This window comes from Artibeus jamaicensis, unplaced genomic scaffold, assembly GCF_021234435.1.
Source record: "Artibeus jamaicensis isolate MK-2021 breed Jamaican fruit bat unplaced genomic scaffold, CSHL_Jam_final contig_1015, whole genome shotgun sequence".
Taxonomy (NCBI): domain Eukaryota; kingdom Metazoa; phylum Chordata; class Mammalia; order Chiroptera; family Phyllostomidae; genus Artibeus; species Artibeus jamaicensis.
This window is the reverse complement of record NW_026521194.1, coordinates 8,679,326-8,705,171: the sequence shown is the minus strand read 5'-3', so window position 1 is coordinate 8,705,171 and position 25,846 is coordinate 8,679,326. Positions and strand designations below refer to the sequence as shown.

Here is a 25,846-nt window from a genome sequence, read left to right as displayed (position 1 = left end):
CGCCCTTCCACGCCCTCGCTCCGCCCCAGCACTGATTGCGATCTCACGGAGGAAGCCCCGCCCCATTTGACGGTAGTACGCACGCGCATTTTCTACAGCACTCACTTTCTCCAGTCCACCGTTTTCCCCAGCTCAGGCCAGTGGGGCATGCGCATTACTTGTTCTCCTAAACCAGCTCGGCTTTTCCCGCCCTACGCTGGCCTCCGGAGGAGGGTTGGAGTTTATGGTCCTCTCTGGGGATGCTTGCTGGGGATGCAGGAACTGGTGGGTAGTGGATGTCCTTTAAGTCTTGAATATTAAGAAGCAAATTTCATTCTTTGAGACTAACTCCTAAGGGCCAGAAGGCGGGAAGAAGTTGTGTGGGCGGGGTCAGGGGGTGAAAGGTCATAGGGCTCCGGAGGGGCGGAGCGAGCCGAAGACCGATGGCGGCTGCGACGGCTCATCACATTTGGCGGCAGAGTCGCTGAAGCAGGGACGTGGGTCGGGAGCGTCCGGCGGTGGGAGTAGAGCAGTGGCTGCCCCCAACATGCACAGTCTGGCAACGGCTGCGGTAAGTAACTGGGCCGCCCGGTCTAGGCCAAGAACCGTTCCTCAGCCCTGCATTTCGGCCTCCTTTCGTAGCTCCCTGTGTCGAGCCCGGAGTCCAGCTCTGCCAGTCCTCGAACCACGAGGCCCGGGGCTCCCTGGCTCCCTCCTCGCCGCTCTGTGGCCGAGGTGGCGTCAGCTCCCGCTTAACTCGGCGGCGGGCTTTCATGGCCTCTCGCGCGGCGTTTCGCGTTCTTTTCCGGCCCCGGGGCCTGGTCCTGCGTCCCGAGCGCCTCTCTCACGGCCCTCTAGCCAGCCATTCATTGACTCATTGCGCTGACCAAGAGTTTCCGGGGGTGGCAGTTGCGTGCGCGGTGTCGGCGAGGACGAGGGGAATTCGTAAGCAATCTTGACAGGACCCTGGGCTCTCGGAACTCACTGCCCGGGCGCATCGCAGCGGGAAGGCAATGGCTTCTAGCCCAAACCACACGCTTTACAATGGCAAATTTGAGACCCGGAGAAGTGAATTATTATGTCTGACTTATGGTTGTCTGCGCTTCAGACTTTTTTCCACACCATCGCATTCTCTCAGCGAGGTCTTTCAACACAAACGGATCGTGTTAATTCATCAGTCTGAAGTAATCCTATGGCTTCCCATTGCAATTAGGTAAAATCCAGACTCCTTGCCATGACAAGGCCCTCCCTGGTTTTTACCCACGTTTACAGTCTCGTTTTATGTCACTTGCGTGGTAGGCTCCAGTTACATTGGCTGCCGTTGTCCCTTCTAGTGTGCTTTTCCGCTCCGCGGTGCAGTTTCTGATCTCTTCCTGGAGCGCTCAATCTACTCCGGTCCTTTACACACACACACACACACACACACACACACACACACACACACACACACACGTACCTACACCGCCCCCTCCCCAATATGGGCTTAGCTGGCTCTTCCCGCGGGTCTCTGCCCGAATCTCATAGAGTTGGCCTTCCTGTAACCATCTTTTTTAAAGCAGTTCTGTGACCTCCAGCTTTTCTCTTTACAGCGCCCTTTACAGCATTGATTCCAATTCATTCACTTGGTTGTCATTGTCTCTCTTGAGGACAGAAATATTATGTAGGTCCTGTTTTTATGTTTACCCCTGTTGCTGGCACAAAGTAAGGGCTCACTTTGCTGAGTGAGGGGTATAGATGAGAGAGTTGGCTACTGAGAGCACTCAGCCTTAATGGGAAAACGGGATCATATGATTTGAGCACACTCTTCTAAAATTCCCATCCCACTTTTTCTGTTTCATCAAGATGAAGTGACTTAGAAACATACTGTAATTACATTATTAGGCAGAATGATGTAAGTACCACATAGAGAACCAAAAAATTGCCTTGACTTTAAATATAAAAAGTGAGCTTAGTGAGATTAGGCTATAGAAAACTGTCATTTCCAAAGCCAGGGGCCATCTCTGCCTCCTGTTACCAGGTTTCTGAGTGTTTGTAACTATTCAAAGTGGAGAGGTATTTTTTATATCTTTCATTTGGTGTTTGCAGTTTCCCAGCTTTTCTTTTTTTCTTTTTTTACTTTTCCTTCTCCCAAATTACATGTGTAATTTGGAAAAAGTAAGTTAAGATGAAGCTGCTGCTGGTAGGGGAGGAGCAGGTTAAACAAGGGATTCTTCTAAGGCTGGCTTGTCTCTCCATCTCTTAAAATCTGATTGTGTCTTCTTCACACTTTGGTACCAAGCTGCTCTGTTCCCTGTGCCTCCTCGAACTCTATACCTATTCAATTCCTTTTATTTTTCACTTGCTTTGAATACATCTTTCAAACAGCCATTAAAGCTGTGGTTTGTTTATAAATACCAAATCCTTCTTTCTTCAATTAAATTTATAATACCTTACATTCATTTAAAATTTGAACGTTTAGATATACTTTCACCTGCTATGCACTCTGGACCACACAGAAGCTCTGACAAGTTCCTCTGTACCTCTCATTCACTAGAGTACTTGGTTAGTGAGGACACTGAAGCATAGAAAAGTTGAGCAGCATGAACATTTTTAGTCTGAGATTTTTATATATTCCCTATCTCTGTTGTCTAAGTCACAGAAAGTCATTTTTAGCTCAGACCTTATATCTCAGTTAGGTGAGAAGCAGCATTAGCAAAGCAGTTAAGAGTGTGGACTCTGTTGCCAGGCCACCCGAATTCAAATCCTGGCTTGCCACTTAAGTGTTAAGTAATTTCTTTGCTCCTCAGTTTCCCCATCTTTAAAATGAGGGTGGTGATGATACTCATTTAATTAGGACAGTGCCTAACAAAGTAAGCTCTCTATATATGTTAGCTCCCCTTTTTAAGAAAAAAGATATTTTAAGAAATATTTGTATTTATCCTGTAACAAATACTGTATTTTGCTGTGTATAGTGCATTTCAGCGTATAATGCGCACCCATGTTTTTGGCCCAAACTTTCAGGAAAAAAATCTTTCATTTTAATTTCTTAACTCAGTTATTTATTATATTTAGAAACAAACCAGTTACCATATTCTAGGGTATTAATTTGCTTTCTAGAGTTACTTTTAACCCAAACATAAATAAAAATTAAAAAAAAGCATATAGATACAGAATTAGTATTACCCATGTATAATGTGCATCCTTATTGTCCCTCAAAAATTTGGGCAAAAAAGTGTGCATTATACATGGCAAAATATGGTGGGTATTCAGTGGGATTAAGCTAATATCTGCTATTAAATTGGGGGCAAAATTCAATAGGGATGATGAAAAGGAGTGTCCTATTTCCTGGTATCAAACTGCCCTCACTGCCTTCCCATTGCTAGAATGGCTATAGAACCCACAGCTCGAAGCTAGTGAGGCTATATTACCACCCACTTGACATCCCTAGCTCTCTTAGAACCAAGTTTTCCTGGAGGCTGCGGCTCCCACATGGAGTATTGCTGGCAGCAGGTGGTCATGGTCCTAGGAACACAAAAGTAGTCACCAGGAATTGACCACCCAGAATTGACCACTCCATTCAGGAGGCACCGTCTTCTCACTGGAGTCAAGTCAGCTCTGGAAGTAGAATATGGGGGATGGCAGGTATTGTTCAGAAGCCATGATATGCTGACCGGTGGCTATCAGTACAGCCTGGAGGTGTCCACCTAAGGTGCCCACGGCAGAATGGGGTACAGAGGTGCTGGGTACAAGTCACAGGCTGGCTGTAGTTGGGGTGATGGAATTTATTGATGGTGGTGTCTGGGTGACAGGACTTTGAGGAGAGTTGACCAGAATGAACAATGGGTAAGCAGGATAGATACTATATTGCTGAATAGTGTCTGAGAGGCCCCTTTAGTTACAGAATTATGGGTCATTCAAGAGACTGGGCAGCAAACCCAAAGCTAAAATTTTAGCTCTTGTTTTTATTGAACTTTTAAGGTGATATAATAGTCTAAATAAGCATATCCTATCTTCTGGTGGGAATTACATTTCCAAAAATAATTTTTTTAGGTTGAGGCCTGTCTACAGCAGCATAGAAAGGACAAGTGTTTAGACAGTACTACTTTGGCTGTAGGGAGGGAGAAAAGTACCCAGTTCTTTCTACCTCATCTTGTTGCTCTAGGAGGAGCAACAAGTGTTTCCTTGAGAAGCACCACTGATGGGAGTCCAAAAACAGTTTTTAACAGATTACCCTATGGTAGCAATTTTCGACTGCAGTGTCCCAGTAGGCATATCAGTGCGCTGTAGGAATTCTTAAAACGTGCAATACCTGACTATGTAGTCAGGGGCACTGACCTTTTTTTCCTTAGGCTGTCAAGTTAAAAAGAAATGATAACAGCCAACACAACAAATAGCCATCTGGTCTGAATGAATCAAAGTTATACCCTTTTTTGTCAGGTCAGCAAAAAGTATATTTTTTGGTGTGCCGCAGAATTTTACTTACTAGTTTTGTTTGTGCCATGAGAAAAAGGTTGAAAATCGCTGCTGTAAGGCATTAAGCTGCATTATGTTTCAGTTCATTTAGCAGAATACCTTGTGGCTCATTCTGTCAAACAAGTGAAATGATAAACATTAAGTATACATTAAGCTAAAAGGTTATAATCAAGCTTCCATTTATAGAAGGCGATTGTTTAGCTTGGGTAAAGTAAATGTGAATATACCTCAAAGTCCATCTTAGACTTCATTCTGCTCTTCAAGAAAGACATTTGTCCTTTTTGTTCCTCATCTTTCCATTTGTGTAATGGATAGGTCAACATTCTGTCACAGTAAGGTATAGTGGGAACATGTAGATACTGTGAGAAGCTGTCTAATTCAGTTCAAGAAAGCATTGGAATATGCACCTTCATACTTGTGTGAACCGAGGAGCTTTATTCCTCTGAGCATAGGGCTCTCATCTGCAAGAGCCCTTCTTCTATCTACCCACCCTTTCCTTCCTCACAGTTTTGGGGGGTATTAAATGAGGAAATACTGGACATAGAAATAGAAGTCACCATGAATTTGGTAGGACTTTAAAGCTAGAAATAGCAATGGTAATTATTTTTCTACTCTACTGTATTATTTTCTGGATAATTAAGGGGACCTGGCTGGTGTGGCTCACTTGGTTGGAGCATTGTCTTTAGACTGAAAAGCCATGGGTTCGATTCCTGGTCAAGGCACATCCCTGGCTTACAGGTTATGTCCCCAGTGGAGGAGCATGCAAGAGGCAACCGATTGATGCTTCTCTCTCACATTGATGTTTCTGTCTCTCCCTTCCCTTCTTTCTAAGATCTATAAGCATGTCCTCAGGTGAGAATGTTTAAAAAGAATAATTAAGGGATAAATCAAGGTGATAAGGCTATTTGACATATGTGAAGAATTATAGAAATCCTCAATTTGGTGGGAATATGTGGGGTTTTTAAAAGATTTTATTTATTTATTTATTTTTAGAGCGAGGGAATGGAGGGAGAAAGAGACCGAGAGAAACCTCAATGTGTAGTTAGTTGCTATCATGCACCCCCTACTGGGGACCTGGCCGGCAAGCCAGGCATGTGCCCTGACTGGGAATTGAACCAGCAACTCTGGTTCACAGGCCCACACTCAATCCACTGAGCTACACCAGCTGGGGCTACTGCTCATACTTTTAATCTTCTTTTTCTTAGATAAGTCCCTTTAACATTTCTTATAATAAAGGCTCAGTGATGATGAACTCCTTTAACTTGCCCTTATCTGGGAAGCACTTTATCTGCCCTTCCATGCTAAATGATAGTTTTGCTGGATAGAGCAATCTTGGGTATAGGTCCTTGCCTTTCATGACTTGAAATACTTCTTTTCAGGCCCTTCTTGCCTGCAAGGTCTCTTTTGAGAAATCAGCTGACAGTCTTATGGGCACACCTTTGTAGATAACTCTCTCCTTTTCTCTTGCTGCTTCTAAGATTCTCTCATTTTAAATCTTGGCCAATGTAATTATGATGTGCCTTGGTGTGTTCCTCCTTGGGTCCAAGTTCTTTGGGACTCTCTGAGCTTCCTGGACTTCCTGGAAGTCTATTTCCTTTGCCAGATTGGGGAAGTTCTCCTTAATTATTTGTTCAAATAAATTTTCAATTTGTTGCTCTTCCTCTTTTCCTTCTGGCACCCCTATGATTTGCATGTTGGAACCTTTAAAGATGTCCTGGAGGTTCCTAAGCCTCTCCTCATTTTTTTTCGAAGTCTTGTTTCTTCATTCTGTTCTGGTTGAATGGTTCTTTCTTCCTTTTGCTCCAAACCATTGATTTGAGTCCTGCTTCCCTTCCTGTCGCTGTTGGTTCCCTTTGGTTTTTTTTGTTTTTTGTTTTTTTTTAATTTCACATAATGCAACCTTCATTGCTGCCTGGGTCTTTTTTATGCCATTGAAGTACCCAGTGAGTTCCTGGAGCATCCTGATAACCAGTGTTTAGAACTCTGCATCTGATAGGTTGACTATCTCTTTGTCACTTAGTTGTGTTTTTCCTGGAGCTTTGATCTATTCTTTGATTTGTTTGGGCTTTTTTTTTTTTTTTCTGGTCTTGGCACACCTGTTAGTAGTTAGGGGTGAGCCTTAAGTGTTCACCAGGGCAGGGCAACCCTTGTGGTTGAGTTGTGGCACTGTATGTGGGGGAGGGGTCCAAGACGAAACGGTGCCACTTACTCCATTCTTTGCCAGTTTTCAGTCACTTCCTCCACTATCCACAATCAAATTGAGCCCTTCTGGTGCTGATTCCCAGGTGGGTGCGTTTGCTTACCTTCTGAGACCCTGTAAGTCTCTCCAATGAACTCTGGTGAGGCTGGGAGTTTCTCCCACTGCCGCCTCAGCCCCCACAGGTGTTTTCAGTCAGAGGCTCTGAGGCTTTATTTCCCTGCGCCGGAACCCTGGGTCTCGTGGTCTGTCATGCTCCCTAGTTGTTCCTCTCGGTTTGTCCGCATGGGAATGTCCCCCAGCCACCGCCCAGTCCCCCAGCCACCGCCTTGCTGCGGGTCCTCTCCACCGGGCTGCCTGTCTCCACCCCACCTACCAGTCTGGATGAATGTTTCTTCTTTAATTCCTTGGTTGGTGGACTTCCATTCAGTTCGGTTTTCGGTCAGTTCTGGTTGTTTTTGTTCTTAAATTTGTTGTTGTCCTTTTGGTTGTGTGAGGAGACACAGTGTGTCTAGCTACGCCTCCATCTTGGCAGAAGTCTGAATATTGTGATTCTTTAGCATGATAAGGAAAGTATGGTCTGTCAATCTGTGTATATAATTCCTACGTGAGTGAGTAATGAATGGTATCCAAAGGAGAGAATCTTTAAGAAGGGGGAGCTTTTCTGAATTACATAGGTTTTCTGCTCCATGGAGGAGGATCCTGGAATTACTGGGGAAGGACCAGCAATGGGTGGGGAGGGTGTAGCTTTTTTCTTTGAGAAACTGTTATAGGTACATAGTTTTAAAAAATTTATGCAGAAGATTTTATTATATATAATGAAAAGTAAGCCTCACATATGGATTCCGAACTTAGAGGTAACTACTGTTAACAGTTTCTTCTGTCCTTCTAGAAATGTTATGTGTAAATATATAGGGATGTATGTGTATATTAATGCAAGCATATATGCTGTTCTACACCCTTTTTATTTATTAGCGCATGAAGAGGTATCTTTTTTTAAAAAGCTGCATAGTATTCTATATAAAGATGTACCCATACATGTTTAACCAGTTCCATTTAATGATAGCCATTTGTTATTTCAAGTTGTCTATTTTTAAAACAGAGCAATGGTAAATATCCTAGTATGTCTTCAGTACAGCCCAAGTATAACTATAGGATAAATTCCTAAACATGGAATTATTAAAGGATGTATGCATTTTAGATTTTGATAAGATCAATTAGTTTGTTTCAAGTATATATATTTAGAAAAGCTCCCTTGGTATTTATGAAAAGTATATTCCCTCTAAAGCACTACTGCAGAATAAGACTTGGTTTGACTCTAATGAAACTGGCTTGTTTACTTTCTTGTTTTCACTTGAAGCCTGTGCCTACTGCACTGGCTCAAGTGGATAGAGAGAAGATCTATCAGTGGATCAACGAGCTGTCCAGTCCTGAGACAAGGGAAAATGCTTTGCTGGAGCTAAGTAAAAAGCGAGAATCTGTTCCTGACCTTGCACCCATGCTGTGGCATTCGTTTGGTACTATTGCAGCACTTTTACAGGTGGGTATGTATCCATTAGCTGTAATTCAGTTCTGTTCATCACAGCTGTAACTCTTTGCCTTGGCCCAAATGATTTTGAAAACATTAGTAGGATGTCTCTAAATGTTGGCATTTGCAAGACTATCTTAGACAAGTCTAAGGTGCTTGTTAAAATGCAGATTCTTGGATCCTACCCAAGAGATTTGGTTTATTAGTATAAGACTAAAATCTATATATTTTTAAGCCCTGGCTGGTGTAGCTCAGTGGATTGAGCGTGGGCCTGCGAACCAGATTATCTCGGTTTGATTCCCAGTCAGGGCACATGCCTGGGTTTGCAAGCCAGTTCCCAGCAGGGGACACATGAGAGGCAACCATACATTGATATTTCTCTCCCTCTCTCCTTCCCTTCCCCTCTAAAGATAAATAAATAAACTCTTTAAAAAAAAACTTTAAAAAATCTATATATTTTTAAAGAGAGGAAAAGGGAAGGAGAAAGAGAGGGCGAGAAACATCAGTGTGTGATTGCCTCCTCCACACCCCCTACCAGGGACCTGGCCCACAACCCAGGCAAGTGCCCTGACTGGGCATGGAACCTGTGACTCTTTGCTTTTCAGGCCCACACTTAATCCACTGAGCTATACCAGCCAGGGCTAAAATTTGTATTTTAAAAAAAATGTTATTTTATTGATTCTAGAGAGAGGGGAGGGGACAGAGAAAGCTAGGGAGAGAAACATCAATGGGAGAGAAGCATTGATCCGTTGTCTCTTGCACGCTCACCAAATGGGGATTTGATTTGACCTGGAATAGAACTAGTGACTTTTTGGTTTGCAGGATGATGCCCAATCAACTGAGCCACACTAGCCAGGGAAAAATCTGTATTTTTAACAAGTACCTCCCTGCTGTCAGGTGATTCTGATGCGGGTGGTCTAAGAACTACACTTTGAGAAACACAGCTTTAGGAGTACTACAAGCCAGTTCTACATGAGAGTGGCAAGAAGGTGGAAAGTGAGGTGTAAGGACCAAAAGGTATATGCTAGGGAAAGAAAACATTAAAGATGTAGGATTAAAGGTGGGTACATTTGTACATTAAAGAATAATAGATTTAAGCCTGACTGGTGTAGCTCAGTGGGTTGAGCGCAGGTCTGCGAACCAGAGGGTTGCAGGTTTGATTCCCAGTCAGGGCACATGCCTGGATTGCAGGCCAGGAACCCAATGAGGGCTATGTGAGAGGCAACCACACACTGTTTGCCACCAGAATGGTCATTTGTGGGGAATAAATTGATATGTTATAATCTAGGGAATAATGATCTTTTCAGGCATTGTCCAAAATACCTAATATTTAGATTAACTTTTTAGATCTGTTAAGTCACTTCACATTCTGTCCCTACTGCATATAGCCAAGAATCTAGTCTTTCTTATTGGAATATTTTCTGTGTAAAAGTTTCACATTAAAATTAATGAAGTTGTATTCAACAGATTATCACCTTTTGATAACGAGTACATATATTCACTGCATATACCCATGTTCTTATCTTCGTCTTTGCAGTTGCTACCCAGCCAAACTCAAACTCCTTTATGAGTCACTGTGGTTGATTTACTCACACTTTTTGGCCAGCTACTTCATCACTATAACAAAGCAGAATGTTGACAAAAAAAAGGGATTTTAAATGTAAGAGTTCCTCAAAAGTGAAAGCCTCAACAGATGCAGGATATAAGAAAAGTATCAGTGACCACAGTTACCCCACAGAAATCTTCCTAGAGAACTGTAGAGATGTCACAGATAGTCTCAGTTGAGCATCTTTCTGATGAAAGGATAGGAGCATGTTTCTGTTCAATTCTAACAGGGTATATGGAATTAAGAGGGGTCTTTTTTAAGTTCTTGCTTTAATATGGGAATTAATTTTATAAGTTATTTGTTCATCCGGTGCTGGTTTCTCTTTTTTTAGGAAATTGTAAATATTTATCCATCTATCAACCCACCCACCTTGACAGCACACCAGTCTAACAGAGTCTGCAATGCTCTGGCGTTACTGCAGTGTGTGGCGTCACACCCAGAAACCAGGTAAAGGCTTCAGATGCGTCTTTTAGGGGATGTTTGTACTGCGTATGGTCTTTAACTCTTTCTCAGTGATGACAGAAGGGGCGTGCAGTAGGGCGACTGTGTGTGCATATGGGTCTTCAGGATCTACATTCACTTGTTGTTTTCCTGAAGAATATCTGGTCTCTAATTAATTAAATTTAGTGTAGTAACATTATAGTATTGTTTAACATGTTCTTTTTTCACCTCGTTTGGTGCACTGTTCCTGGAAGTACTGCAATACCAGGTTAATGTATGGAGTAGACAGAACGAGCTCCTATTCCATTTCCTAGTTCCCAATAATCCATTTAATGTATCATCCTCAGATAGAAGACGTATCAGATATTAAACGGATAAAAACAGATACTACACTTGGTCTTAGCCACAAGGCCGAGAAGCGATAACCCCTTTTTATTATGGTAAAATATACATAACATAAATTTTACCATTTAAGCCATTTTCAAGTATGTAGTTATTTACTATTAAATACACTTACAAGTGTTCAAAAAACACCATCATCCAACTCTGTAACTCTTCATCTTTTAAAGCTAAAACTTTATACCCAGGAAATGATAGCTCTTCATTCCCCCAGCCCCTAGCAACACAATTGTACTTTCTGTCTCTGATTTTGAACACTCTGAGTATCTCACATAAGTGGAATCATACATTATTTGTCTTTTTGTGATTGGCTTATTCCACTTAGTATCATGTCTTTTAGGTTCATCCATATTATATTGTGTATCAGAATTCCTTTTCTTTTTAAGGCTAAGTTGTCTCATATACTTTTTACCCATTCATAGCAATGAATTTTAAAGCAGTAGTGTTCACATCTCAGGAAAGGTAAGAGTACTCTGAGTGTTAAAAATTTAGGGTGTTAGCTCTCCTACAAGATTTAACTGTAAATAATAGATTGATTTCATATTTGTTGCCTGACATTAGTTGCAGATTAAAATGTTTTTAGAATATTTAGTGAATCTGAAATTCTGTAACAAAAGGAGTATGCATTTAAGCATAGCAGATAAGCCTGTAATGGTGGCTGCTTTGTTTTGATTTATAAGGTTTTGTCTGACTTTACCTTTGAATATTGTTATTCAGCCATAAATTAGGTGAAAGAAGGCATCTAGGAGAATCTCTTGAACACTTGATTGCATTTTATGATTTTTTTTTAATCTGCAGTTGGATATTTTTCGTTTTTAAGGTACTTGGTGCCGATAAGAGGAAAAATCATGTATTCTCTTAACCATTGGCCTAGACTAGGGTTTTTAATCTTAACACCATCGATGTTTTGAACTGAGTAAGTCTTTGTGGTAAGAGGAAGGGGATTGCGGGGGTCTGTCCTGTGCATTATAGAATGTTTAGCACCATCCCTGGCCTGTTGACTGGATGTCAACAGCACCACCTCAGCTGTGACAACCAAAAATATCTACAGACATTGTCACATGGTCCCTTCAGGGGCAAAATCATTCTGGTTGAGAACCGCTGGTCTAGACTTGCCTAAAGATTCTTTCCAATAACAGTCTGTTAAAGATTCCTTGGTCAATCAGTGGTATAGACCTTATAGAATTAACCATCTGGAAATTTGAATGTTTAGAATCCTTAGAAATTAATTCTATCCTCTGAATGATTATTTTTTTTTCTTCCAGGTCAGCATTTCTTGCAGCACACATCCCACTTTTTTTGTACCCCTTTTTGCACACTGTCAGCAAAACACGTCCCTTTGAATATCTCCGGCTAACCAGTCTTGGAGTTATTGGTGAGTCATTAGGGGTTTTTTGGAAGCCTTAAGTCCTAACTTATAATAGTGGTCTTAACTTGTATGTGTTGTCCAGCATTTTATAGCTTTGTTCACCAATTATTTTTGTCTTTGAGACTGAGTCTATTTTTACTAATAAATGAGTGTCAGGAACATGATGGCTCTTTTCAAGTACCATTCTCAGTGTTATTAATAATCCCCACATCTGGGATTAAATTCAGTTTATATGTGGAAACATTTACTGGAATTTTAGGGAGAGTAAAGAACAACAACTTCCATCAGCAAAGTATAATGGTAGGAATAAGTATTTGAGTTTGTTTTGTTTTATCTTAGTTCTAAACTGTCTGTTAACTCTGAGGGTTTACCTTCTATTTCATCTAGTTAAATTTTTGCATGCTCAAGTTAATGTTTTCCATATATATTTACTATGGGAAATGTGTCTAAAATACATCACTTAAGAAAAAATGTATCAGGTACTTCAGATCTCAGCCTCTTAGGTAGTAAAGAACTACTTTTGGATTTGTGAAATGTAAATACACTCAACGAGGTTTCTTTCTCAATTACTCTTCCTGTTTTCAGTATCTTCTTCTGATAGTTTTTGCTCATGTACTGAGTAAATGATAAAAATGTTGATTATACAAATTTTATTTTGTTAGGATATTACTTTTACATTCAATTTGTGTTCATATCACTACAGTTACAAACCATGAATTAGGAAATATGATTTAAAGTTTGGTTTTTCTAGGATATATTTCTGAGACATTTTATTCTACTTTTAAGCAGTAACTATTACTTCATATATTCCAAATGAATGTTACATTGTTTTTTACCTCTCCCTGCAAATGGTACTCTGATTAGAAACTTTTTTACTGTATATTCTTTTCTGTTTTTAAGCTATACAAATTTTTCATGTAGGATTTAAAGCAGTGTGATTCCAGAAAAAAAATTGTATTCTTAATTCTGATTTAAATCTTCCTATTTCTAGGGGAGACATAGAATCTAAAGAACTTGAGACACGTGGTCATAAACTAAAGGGGGGGAACGGTGGGGGAGGGGTGTGCAGGGTGGGAGGGGAATGAAGGGGGGAATTAGAACAACTGTAATGGCATAATCAATAAAATATATTAAATAAAATAAAACTTTTAAAAAAAGGGTATTACACCAAACCATTGGAAAAAAATCTTCCTATTTCTGCTGTTTTTTTGGCCATTAAGGTTGGATTATGCATTTATGAGATGATAGGATAAAGGTGACAATGGAGGGATGAATAAAATGCTGTATTTTGCTGTGAAAAATGCACACTTTTTGTACAAATTTTTGAGGGAAAAATGAGGCACATTATACATGGGTAGTACTAAATCTGTATATAAATGTTTCTATTTATGGGTATGCATTAAAGTATAATTCTAGAAATCAATAATGATATCCATATGCAAAATTATATCCTGGAATATATGGTTTCTGTTTTGTTTTTAATATAAATAAATTAAAAATTGAATTAAAAAATTAAAAGATTTTTTTTTTCCTGAAAGTTTAGGGCAAAAATATGGGTATGCATTATACATGGCAAAATATGGTACTTGGACAATATTAAGCCATTTTTTCACACTTGTGTATATTTTCTGAAACTCAGTTTCTTTCTCCACATCAGTTGAGGGAACAAGCAGAAGGTGAATATTTGGACCTATTCTTTTTGCTTATAGTTAAAGAAAACATGTGAAACTGAATAAAAATTAAAATACAGCATATCAAAATTTATACAATGCGGCTAAAGCAGGGCTAGAGGGGAAAATGTAGCATTAAATACTAGGCAAGAAGAAAGGTCTTTAATCAAATTTCTTAAACTTTCACTTTAAGAAACAAGAAAAAGGAGCAAATTAAACCAAAGCAAACAAAAATAATAGACACCAGTGAAAATGAGAATAGAAAAATAGATAAAATGAATGAAACCAAAGGCTGAATTTTTTAAAAATTGAAATATAATTAATGTATAACTTTGTGTTAGTTTTAAGTGCACAATATGATTTGATATGTGAATATATTGCAAATTGATTACCGCAGTAAGTTTAGTTAATGCCCATCGCCATAACTTTTTTTTACAATTTTTTTTTCAGTGAGAACTTTTAGGGTCTCTTCTCTCAACAACTTTCAAAATCATAACATAGTATTGTTACTATAATCACTGTGCTGCACGACACCCCCCCGAGGACTTACTTATCTAATAACTGGGAATTTGTGCCTTTGGGCCATCTTTGCCCATTTCAACTGTTCCGAATTTCTTATTGAAAAAAATTCAATGAAATTAATAAACCTCTAACCAGACTAAGAAAAAAAGAGATGACAGGTTACAAATAGGAGTGAAAGAGGGTATGAAAGACTCTACAGACATTAAAAGGATAGGTAATAAGGGAATACTGTTTGAACTTCATACCCATGAATTTAACAACTTAGATGAAATGGACAAATTCTTTGAAAAATTCAGTCTGCCAAATCACACTCAAGAAATATAGGGAAACAGTATAGTTTTACATCTATTAAATTGTTTTTGTAGTTAACAACCTTCCAACATAGAAAACTCCAGGCCCAAATGGTTTTGATAGTGAATTCTATCAAAAACTTTAAAGAAGAAATAATACCACTTCTACAAAACTTTTCCAGAACACAGAGAGGAAGCTTCTTAACCCTGGGAAAGGCCAGCATTACTATGATAATAAAACCAGAAAAAGACATTGTAAGAAAAGAAATCTATAAACCAGTATCCCTTATGAACATAGATGCAGAAATTCTCGACAAAATGCTAACATATCAAATCTAACAGTAAATAAAAAGAATCACGAAGAAGTGAGGTTTATCTTGGTAGTGCATGCTGGTTTACCTTTCAAAAATCAGTCAAAATGACTGACCATATCTAGTGACTAATAAAGAACTATTATCATTTTTGTAGGAGTTTTTTAAGCCTTTGATAGAAATCAGCACCCGTTTATGATAAAAACTCCAGCAAAGTAGGAATAGAGGGGAACTTTCTCAAGCTGATAAAGCACAAAAATACAAACAAAAACCTACTGTTAAGATCGTAGTTAATGGGAAAACTGATTGTTATCCTTGAAGATTCAGAATAAGGCAAGGACGTCTATTCTTACCACTCCAGTTCACTGTCATCTTGGGTACCCCAGCTGGTGCAATAAGGCAGGAGAAAAAAGTAAAGGGCTTGCAAATTAGAAAAAAATAAAATTCTTCACAGATAGCATGATTAACTATTACATATAAAAACTTTGCCGAACCACACAAAAAAGCCACAAGAACTTGAAACCTACATTTTATAATAGCACCAACACATGTAGAAAGACTTAGGTATAAATCTTACAAAATATGTGCCAGTTCTATAGCTAAAAACTACAAAACCATGAAAGAAACCACAGCCTAAATAAATGCAGAGATACACCATGTTGATTGATTGATATACCAGTGATTCAATATTGTGGAGATGTCAAGTCTTCCCAAATTGATCTATAGATTTAGAGCAATTCCCAAAGAAATCCAGTAGGATTTTTTAAAAACATATTTTATTGATTATACTATTACAGTTGTCCCATTTCCCCCTCTTTATTCCCCTCTGCCCTGCACACCCCCTCCCACCCACATTCCCCCCCCTTTAGTTCATGTCCATGGGTTGTACATATAAGTTCTTTGGCTTCTACATTTCCTATACTATTCTTACCCTACCCCTTTCTATTTTCTACCTACCATCTATGCTACTTATTCTTAGTGCCTTTTCCTTTTCTCTGCCCGCCCCCACTCCCCTGTTGATAATCCTCCATGTGATCTACATTTCTGTGGTTCTGTTCCTATTCTGGTTGTTTGTTTTTGTTTTTATTTTAGGTGTGGTTGTTAATAACTGTGAGTTTGCTGTCATTTTATTGTTTATATTTTTTTATCTTCTTTTTCTTAGATAAGTCCCTTTAACATTTCTTATAATAAGGGCTCAGTGATGATGAACTCCTTTAACTTGACCTTATTTGAGAAGCACTTTATCTGCCTTTCCATTCTAAATTAAAGCTTTGCTGAATAGAGCAGTCTTAATCTTGGATATAGGTCCTTGCCTTTCAGGCCTTGAAATACTTCTTTCCAGCCCCTTCTTACCTATGAGGTTTCTTTTGAGAAATCAGCGACAGTCTTATGGGCACTCCTTTGTAGATAACTCTCTCCTTTTCTCTTGCTGCTTCTAAGATTCTCTCATTTTAAATCTTGGCCAGTGTAATTATGATGTGCCTTGGTGTGTTCCTCCTTGGGTCCAAGTTCTTTGGGACTCTCTGAGCTTCCTGGACTTCCTGGAAGTCTATTTCCTTTGCCAGATTGGGGAAGTTCTCCTTAATTATTTGTTCAAATAAATTTTCAATTTGTTGCTCTTCCTCTTTTCCTTCTGGCACCCTTATAATTCGGATGTTGGAATGTTTAAAGGTGTCCCAGAGGTTCCTAAACCTTTCTTTCTTTTTTTTTTTTTTGAATTCTTGTTTCATCATTCTATTCAGGTTGAACTTTTTTTTCTTCCTTCTGGTCCACACAGTTGATTTGAGTCCCTGTTTCCTTCCCATCACTATTGGTTCCCTGTGCATTTTACTTCATTTAACTTAGCATCGCCTTCATTTTTTCATCTAATTTGCAACCAAATTCAACCAATGCTGTGAGCATCCTGATTACCAGTGTTTTGAACTGTGCATCTGATAGCTTGGCTATCTCTTCATCGCTTTGTTGTGTTTTTTCTGGAGCTTTGATTTTTTTTTTCATTTGCCCTTTTAATTTTTTTGTCTCTGCACATCTGTTATGTAGTGAGTGGTGAAACCTTAGGTGTTCACCAGGGCTGGGCAACCCACGTGGCTGTGTTGTGATGCTGTTTTGTGGGGGAGGGGTTGAGAGGAAACAATGGTGCTTACTCTGCTCTCTGACAGATTTCAGTCACTTCCCCCACTACCCACAAGCAAACTGGGCCCTTCTGGTGCTGATTCCCATGTGGGTGTGCTTGTGTACCTTCTGGGACCCTGTGGGTCTATCCAACAACTCTGTTGTGAGTTTGGGAACTTCTGCTGGTGCCTCAACCCCCACAGGTGTTTTTAATTGGTGGTTTGAGGCTTTATTTCCTCCTGCTGGGACCCCAGGTTGTAAGGTCTGTCTTGCTTCCCAGGTGTTCCTCCTGGTTTGTCCGCATGTGAATGTGGAACCACCTACTCCACCAGCCTTGGCCTTGCCAGTCACCCTGTTCCATAATCCACCACTTCGCTGGGTCCTCCAGCCACTGCCTTGCTTCGAGTCCTCTTCACCTGGCTCCCCATCTCCGCCCCTCCTACTGATCTGGATGAATGTTTCTTCTTTAACTCCTTGGTTGTCAGACTTCCATACAGTTTGATTTTTCTGTCAGTTCTGGTTGTTTTTTGTTTTTAAATTGTCATTGTTTTCCTTTTGTGTGAGGAGGCACAGTGTGTCTACCTACGCCTCCATCTTGGCCAGAATCCCCCAGGAGGATTTTTTAAGTAGCAAAATGATGAGCTGATCCTAAAATTTATACGGAAAGGCAGATGAACTAGAACTTTTTAAAATTTGTTTTAAGGACAAAATTGGAAGATGTACACTACTTGATTTCTAGACCTATGGATAACTATAGTAGTCAAGACAGTGTGGTATTGAATAAACTTGTTGATCAATGAAACAAAGTGGAGAAAGGATAGTTTTGTCAATAAATAGTGTTAGAACAATTGGATATCTACATGTAAAATGACCCACGATTCATACTGTATAGTCTATACAAAAAATAACTCAAAATGAATTTTAGACCTACATGTAAAATCTAAATAAAATAGTAATTTGATATCTGCTATAGGTCATATTAATGAATTGTGGTTACATGCTGTTTGCTGTGGAGTTTAGAGATACAGCATCTAGAGATTGCCATTTCTGAGTAAAACAAATGATATTCTTTACTCTCTCCTAAAGTGATTGATTTTAGTTATTACTAGGTCTAATTAACCAAGGCCTTTCATGTAAAGGCTGCCAATGCGTTGGGCAGCTTAGGGAACAGTAATTTACTTATGTATTTATTTGTTTGTTTTAAAGACTTTATTTTTTAGAGAGGACTTTATTTTTTAGAGAGGGGGGAGTGAGTAAGAGAGGGAGAGAAACATCAATGTGTGGTTGCCTCTTGTGCACCCCCACACTGGGGATCTGGCCTGCAACCCAGGCATGTGCCCTGACTGGGAATTAACTGGTGACCCTCTGATTTGCAGGCCGGCATTCAGTTACTGAGCCACACTAGCCAGGATGGAACAGTCATTTGTTTCATGGGGTTCTGCTTGAAACCCCATGTATACAGAATGAAGAAAACACCACTGAACTGTGTCCATCACCAGGTCAATGGTGTCAGTTTAGAGACCATCAGAAAAATAGAATTGAAATAACCCTGGGACAGGTGGCCCAGTTGGTTGAAGCGTTGTCCCCATGTACCAAAAATGGTTTCAGGTTTAATACCCTAGTAGGGCATGTACAGGAGGCAGCCAATTAGTGTTCCTTTCTCTTTTTCTCTCTCCTCTTCTTTCCCCCTTCCTTTCTCTCTAAAATCAATAAATACACTCTTGGGTAAGTATTAAAAGAAGTAAGAATTGGGATTAATTTTAGAAATTATTTGTTCCAACTATTTTATAGATAAAGAAACAGGCTACAAAGTGAAGGTAATTTGATCAAAGTTAAGTAAATTGTTGTGGAATCAAAACTAGAATCCAAGTGTGTGTGTGTTTCTTGTTTGGATATATCCTCAGTGTTTGTGCTGTTTGAGGGAAAGAGGGGCAATTAATAATCAGGAAGTAATGGTTATGTGCATTGTGAAGTAGGATTCTGATACCGTTTATTTGCTGCCTGGGAATATGCTTTAATACTGGTGTAGAATTCTTCTGTCTTATCTAAAATAAATGGAGAATAGATTATGATATTATCATATGATCTACCAAGGGTGGTAGAAAAATGATTTAGATGGCTAAACTGGTAACTCTTCAAATGGATCAAACTTGGTTCCTCATCTTTTAATGATGACTGATAACAGTCAACTTGTGCTATTTGTCCTTTTTTTTTTAACATGGGTATGACTGATTCTTTGACATAGAAACCACAGTTTGTATTCTGTGTTATTTAAGTTCCACAGCTAGCTGGATGAACAATATGAACTTAATTTTAACTGGGAACCATGATACTAAAATACTTTTGTCCATATTTCCTTTAGGGGCTCTGGTGAAAACAGATGAACAGGAAGTAATCAACTTTCTATTGACAACAGAAATTATCCCTTTGTGTTTGCGCATTATGGAATCTGGAAGCGAACTGTCTAAAACAGTATGTGCTTTTAACTTAATTAGACTCTACATTGTGTTGATCGCTTGAGCTACTTCTTTATGGTGTATAGGATAACTATTTTGGAAAGCTGTTTGACAGTATCTGCTGTAAACATAAGCTAATTCCATGACCCAGCAGGCCCAGCCTTAGGATTATATGCCAGAGGAATGAGCTCTCATATACTTCAACACATGTACAAGAATGTTTATAGCAGTTTTACTCATAAAGGATAAATTATAGTATAGTCACAAAATAAACCACACAGCAATTGAAAGAATGAACTCCTGATAATATGCAACATAGATGATGCTTATAGGCATTTTGTTGAGCAAAAGAAGCCAGACACATGGGGTTCATATTATATTACATTTATGTGAAATTTTAACAATAGGCAAAACCAATCCTTGGAGATAAGTCACAATAGTGGTTACCTCTCAGGGAAGGCTAGTGACTGGGAAAAGGCACAGGGAATCTGCTGAGGTGCTGGAAACATTCTGTATTTTAATCTGGTTGTGGTTCATGAATGGGTACATAGGTAAAAAGTCATCAAGATATACTTTGAGATTAATGCACTGTGTATACTTTATACTCTTTATTGTGTATATGTTTTTATTAGTTTGCTATTGCAGGCATAATAAATTGTTACAAGCTTGATGGCTTATAGTCTGGAAGTAAGAAATTATAAATCAGTTTTATGAAAGTCAGGATGTCAGCAGGGGAGAGTCCTTTCCTTGCCTTCTCCAGCTTCTAGAATTGCATTCCTTAACTCATCCTCCTCCTCCGTCTTCAAAGCCAGTGTTCACATCTCTTCCTGCTTCTCTCACATTGCCTTCTCTTCTGTAGTTGAATCTCCCTCTGCCTCCCTCTTACAAGAACACTTGTGGTCATATTTAGGACATACCAGGATAATCCAGGATGATTAATCTCCCCCACCTGTAAGATCCTTAATTTAATCACATCTGTAAAGTCCCTTTTGCTGCGTTAGGTAGCATCACAGGGTTTGGTGATTAGGACCTGGATATCTTTGGGGGCCATTGTTAGCCAACCACAACTTTATAACAGTGAAATAGTAAAATTACATAATTCCCACAGTTGGTTCTGATGAGCAGCCAAAGAGAATCACTGTAATAACTGTTTCACTAGAATTAAGCTACAGTAATTATTTTAAAAATTCTATGTAAGAGTTAACAGCCTTAAATTGAGGATTTTCTTTACTGTTGTTGGAACAATTTTTGAAGGGAGGTTTAAAAATCTTAATTCTTAAAGGTGAGACTAGTTTGGGACCTCACCTTTGTAACTTGATAGCTTTGTCACTTGGGACCTTAACCTGTAAAGTGATTATCAGTTATACCTGACACATAGTAGGCATTCAATAACTGAGACACTTTATTCTTTTTTAAAGAATTTGATAATTACCTAGAACCTACCCTTTTATGTGAAATGAAAGTAACAATGAATGGTACCTTCCTCATAGGTTTATTTTGAGAATAAGGTAAGGCATGTTTTATGCCTTTAGGAAAAACTCTGGCAAATAGTAAATGTTTAGTATGGTAATATTTTTTATTTATTTGTTTGTTTGTTTATTACTACGCCTATCTTGTCAAGTAAGATGTATGTAATGCTAGTTTCTCTCCTTAATTTTATGAATCATGGTTATTTCTGGGAGAGACTAAACAGTTGGAAGGCAAGTCTGAATAACATTTTGGACCCCTTAATTTTGTTTCACTCAGGTTGCCACATTCATCCTCCAGAAGATCCTCTTAGATGACACCGGTTTGGCTTACATATGTCAGACATATGAGCGTTTCTCCCATGTTGCCATGATCTTGGTGAGTTCTGTTACCAGTCTTCTTGCAACTACTGACCACACAATTTAGTCCCTTTGCTGTTGACACTGAGCAATTTCAGTCTTCAGGCAATACCCTAGTACATGCCCTACTAGGGTATTAAACCTGAAACCATTTTTGGTACATGGGGACAACGCTTCAACCAACTGGGCCACCTGTCCCAGGGTTATTTCAATTCTATTTTTCTGATGGTCTCTAAACATCTGGAAATAACAAACCCAGAACATTGTATAATCATTTTTGCAATGTCTGATCTCTGATTCAACTGGGATTATTTTGTTTTTTGCATTTTTTATCCTACCCCACTCCATTTTGGGGGGAAACAGGGCAAGATGGTCCTGCAGCTATCCAAAGAGCCTTCTGCCCGTCTGCTGAAGCACGTAGTGAGGTGTTACCTTCGACTCTCAGATAACCCCAGGTAAACATTTATAGGATTTATAGGGCTTTGGGGTAACACTCTGGTGAATGGTTGCTTTATCTCATGGCATAGCTTCTGTATCTGTAGGACAGGGAAGGGCTATAACTATATTTAGTTTGCCTGAGACAGAACTTGATTAGTTCCTTTTCAAAATCTGAAGTGCTGACTTTAAAAAAATCTATCAGAATTTTATTTTCCCACTATAACTCTGTACCTTACTCTGAAATTCTAGAGAGTTCAGATAGTTCCCAGGGAACCTTAGGATGTATTATTCCCATGATTTGAACTTTGTGTTGCTCCTCTAGGTGTTCAGAAAGAGAAGAATATTTTCAAAGATCTCTTAAGGAAGGAACAGAGCCCAGAGGGTTCTTGATGTATTTTTAGTTCTCTCTTGATTCCTGTAAAGTCCTCGAGCTAATTATTTTATCTCCCAATGTTTATAATCTTCCTGCCAGAAATCATACATTGTAGGTATAATGCATTTTAGAAATGTTTGACCTTTTCCTTTGTAAATCCATAATTCATGTTGAAAGCCACTTGCTCAGATTCTATTAAACCACATAATGGGGTGATTTCTGTATTCCTAGGAATAGGAATAACTTGATTTAATGTGAACTCCTACCACTGAGGTTATTCAAGCCCTAGCCATTTCTTGGACCATTTTGTCCTGTTCTTTAGTGGTTCCTATTTTCACCAAAGTTTGAAAATGTTTATTTGAAATTCCACTTGTACAGAATCGTAACTTTGCTTAAAATAGCCTTATACAGAGTGAGCAAAAGTAGGTTTACAGTTATGAGTACATGAAAGTTGGTTCTTGTATTATTATCTATTAATGTATTATTTTTGTATAATTTATCATATCATTATTGTTATCTCATATCCTGACTTACGAATTATCTTTTCGTTAGCGATGGCTGGTAACTTAACCTACTTTTGCCCACCCCTGTGGTTCACAGTCACCTTTTTGAGGTTTTCAAATTTGACTTTTCTGCTGGTCATCTTTTAAAGAAAGTGGAACATGTGAAAGTTCATCTGATAATTTTGCTGCCGTTGTGTTGTTTTTACTGCTCATCTCCTATTAAGGGTTTTAATTATAAAACTGAAGCAGTTTTGGGAAAAACACAAATTTATATTAATTTAGAATTAAAGTCTACTTATCATACTATGAGTCAAGTCATATTCCCTGTTAACTGTACTGATTTTGGAAATATTTAATTTACTATTACCCATATATTTCTGATACGAGTATATTGGCATTATTTATATAGTCAGAAAGCAGGTTAAATTGAAGTAAACTATTGTACCATTTTATTCTACTTTCTTTTGTCATAAAATTCTGTGTTGGGGCATCATTGGGAAATTGTGTGCAGGCTACAGATTCTGGAATCTCTGGGCCTGTGCCTCATGTAAGCTTTAAAGAATTTTAATGGCTTCTTAAAGAATTTGACATAGTCATAGTTTCCCAGGATTCTATATGTTTATGTCTAAAAGGGGGCTCTTCCCTGTCCCCCAAATGTAGGTTTATTTGTGTTATCCCTGGTTGGTTTGCTTGTTTCTGATGTAGGGCACGTGAAGCACTCAGGCAGTGCCTCCCTGACCAGCTGAAGGACACAACCTTTAACCAGGTGCTAAAAGATGACACCACCACGAAACGCTGGCTTGGACAACTGGTGAAGAACCTGCAAGAGGGCCAGGTCACTGATCCCCGGGGTATCCCCCTGCCTCCTCAATGATCTTCCCCTGTCCCCTCCCACTACTCCCACAAGTTGGGGAAGGGAGGGGGAACCTTCGAGGAAACAGCTCAGGTTTTATTGCCGACTGGGAATAGACAACCTCAATGCTGAACTGCACTGGAGAGAAGGGGTGAGGTACCCCAGTTGAGGTGTATGAGCTGCCATCTCAGGCTGCCTTGAGGACCTGGGCTCCCTCTGCTACTCCCAGGAAATGGGCACCTGACAGCAGTCTGCCACCGCAGCCCCAGGAGGGTGTCAACACCAGCAAATGCTGTATTTACAGCATGCCCAAGACGACCCTCCTCCTCACCTCTACCTAGCCACTGGCAGGGAGCCGAGGCAGTGGTGATAGCAGCAGCACTCTAGGCATGGTGAACGCCTGGGACCAAGCCATGTGGCGTTTTCTTATTTTGCCTTCCTGGAAGACTCAATATGTGTCTCTTCATTCTCTCTCTCTCTCTCAGTATTTGTTTACTTTGGTGTTTGTTTGTTTTTTAATCTTAGAGAGAGATGTGTTTAGTGGACACAAGCTGTAATACTCAGCAAAATTTTGTCAATTGGCACTGTTTACAAGTCTGTTAGCTGCATAAGCTCAATAAAAAGTTGGTCTGGGCATTACATCCCCTCTGGCAGGCCAATAGCTGCATGAACTGTTGGGAGGATGGGAGGCAGGGGAAAGGGACGATGCCAAAGGATACCAGGAACCCACCGCCTATTGCCCTTCCCTTTCCCAGCCTGCTGCCCTCAGTTCTGGATGCCATGAGGACCTTAACCTTGTTTTTGGCTTCAGCTGCTAGCTTTTTCAAATCTCAGCGCTTCCCCCGTTTTCATTTTCCTCCAATTAAACTTAAAACAGACGTCTTAATTCATCAGGCTGTCCTGGAAGGGTATTATATTGAGGGAGGAGAGACGGCGGTGGATCTCACCTTCAACTCAAGTCCTCAAAGATGTTTTCTGGAAGACCTTTAAGAGGGAGGTGCCTGGGATTAAGAAGATAGGCTACTCCATCCCATTTTTTTTTGTTTTGTTTTAGTGTGAATTTCTGCTCCATCTGTCTTCATTTTGTACTTGAAGCAGTATTAGCTGAATTGAGTTCATTTTGTTCAGATTTAAGGTAGAGTTTTGAGTCTACTATCTTAAGTCCACTCAGTCTTTTTTTTTTTTGGACACATTCCCTTTTGGTCTATGGGAATTACAGGGTTACCACTAAAATATTTTTTACTGTTCACATTGTGTTAGAGAAGCCCCCTTCCTTCTCTTGAGCTTTGTGTGACTATTCACAATCCGGTGTGAACTACCTTGCCTTCCCTCCATCCCTCCTCTAGCCAGTACTGCTCTCTTATCCCCAACTCCAGTCAACAGTGGGGTTGTTAATTCAACGCTAGAGAGAGACCAGGTATTTTCCTTTCACATCTCACACAATTGAAGGTGTCTCTGAGTAAGTGTGGGACGAGGGTCTATAAGTTGTGACTTCAGAGAAATCTTTACAGAGGCAGTTTTGCCAACACAAGGGCTCTTTCAAAGCCGACTTTCACAAGGGGAGCCGGCCTTGCTAGTTGGCTCCTGTCTCTTTAGAGCCAAGAAAGTTGAAATTAAGTAGTCTAGGTGTAGGAAGGGTAGGATAAGCACTTATTCCCCTGCCTTCCAAGCTGAAGAGGAGAACGAAGCCAGCTCTCAGTAATCTCAAGTCTGAAGAGAAGAGGTCTTGGAGGAGCAGAAAAAGCCCAGACTGGAGAGACGTCTTGACTGCCTTCAGCCCATAGTTTGTATCTGGAGAGCCCAGCTAGGGTAACCCTGAGTTTTGCCAGCCACCTCCCAGCTGAGCCAAAGTTCTCTCATTCCCCCTCCACTGGACAAGCAGCTGAGGCCCAGGGCCTTGCTCCCTGGGAAAATTTCTTTACTCTCCATCTTTTGGTGCATTGGCCATATTGTTGTGCCAAGAGTGTCTTAATCCTCGTTCCATCTATTCTCAGCTGGCCTTGGGCCCCACATAGGTGTTCCAGGGGAGGGATGGAAATGGGCGTTATTCCCTGTAGTTGATCCTGATATCGTGTGTGTAAATAGACCCCTCCTCTCATTTTGTGTTTTTCATCCCTTGCACTCCCTCAACAGGATTGAAATAAAATATGCTTCTGTTTTTATAAAAGTAAGTTTTTCTTTAAACTGGAGATCTTATTTTGTCAAATAGATATCTAGGCACTTCGGTAAAGGTAATCCTTGTCACCCCTGCCTCTGCCCTTTGTCCATCTACACAAACATACTGTCTTGCCAAGAGGTCAGTGATGGTTTCTTTGTGGATAGGATATTTAGAAGAGTCTTACTGATGGACAAAAGCTGTTTGGGGAGATTGGGATGGTGCCCTTTAACTGGTAAAATATCTCTTGCTGGAACAGAACCTCATTCCTGGCTGTAGTGACCAGACCTTAGTACTGGTATGGGAGAGACTTCTATAAGTAAAGAGGTAACACTTGAAACATTTTATCACATGCCTGTTCATGGC

General features: G+C 39.8%; 1 protein-coding gene and 1 non-coding gene across 2 annotated transcripts; one reads left to right on the top strand and one right to left on the bottom strand.

The window, feature by feature from the left end:
* The first annotated feature begins 114 nt into the window (after positions 1-114).
* On the top strand, positions 115-25,502 carry CNOT9 (CCR4-NOT transcription complex subunit 9). The gene is made up of 9 exons (XM_037132285.2): positions 115-550; positions 7,989-8,168; positions 10,094-10,209; positions 11,868-11,977; positions 19,239-19,348; positions 21,079-21,177; positions 21,522-21,613; positions 23,178-23,307; positions 24,220-25,502. The coding sequence occupies exons 1-9, from the start codon at positions 527-529 to the stop codon at positions 24,313-24,315; spliced, it is 957 nt and encodes a 318-aa protein (XP_036988180.2). The 5' UTR covers positions 115-526; the 3' UTR covers positions 24,316-25,502.
* Positions 10,435-10,626, bottom strand: LOC119039547 (U2 spliceosomal RNA). The gene has a single exon (XR_005080631.2). It is a non-coding gene; the product is annotated as a U2 spliceosomal RNA (small nuclear RNA).
* Positions 25,503-25,846: the final 344 nt, after the last annotated feature.

Excerpts from the sequence above, each read along its gene's own strand:
- CNOT9 (XM_037132285.2), top strand. The coding sequence starts at position 527 with ATGCACAGTCTGGCAACGGCTGCG. Across the intron at positions 551-7,988 it reads ACAGTCTGGCAACGGCTGCG|CCTGTGCCTACTGCACTGGC; the intron begins GTAAGTAACTGG and ends TTTCACTTGAAG. Across the intron at positions 19,349-21,078 it reads GAAGCGAACTGTCTAAAACA|GTTGCCACATTCATCCTCCA; the intron begins GTATGTGCTTTT and ends TGTTTCACTCAG.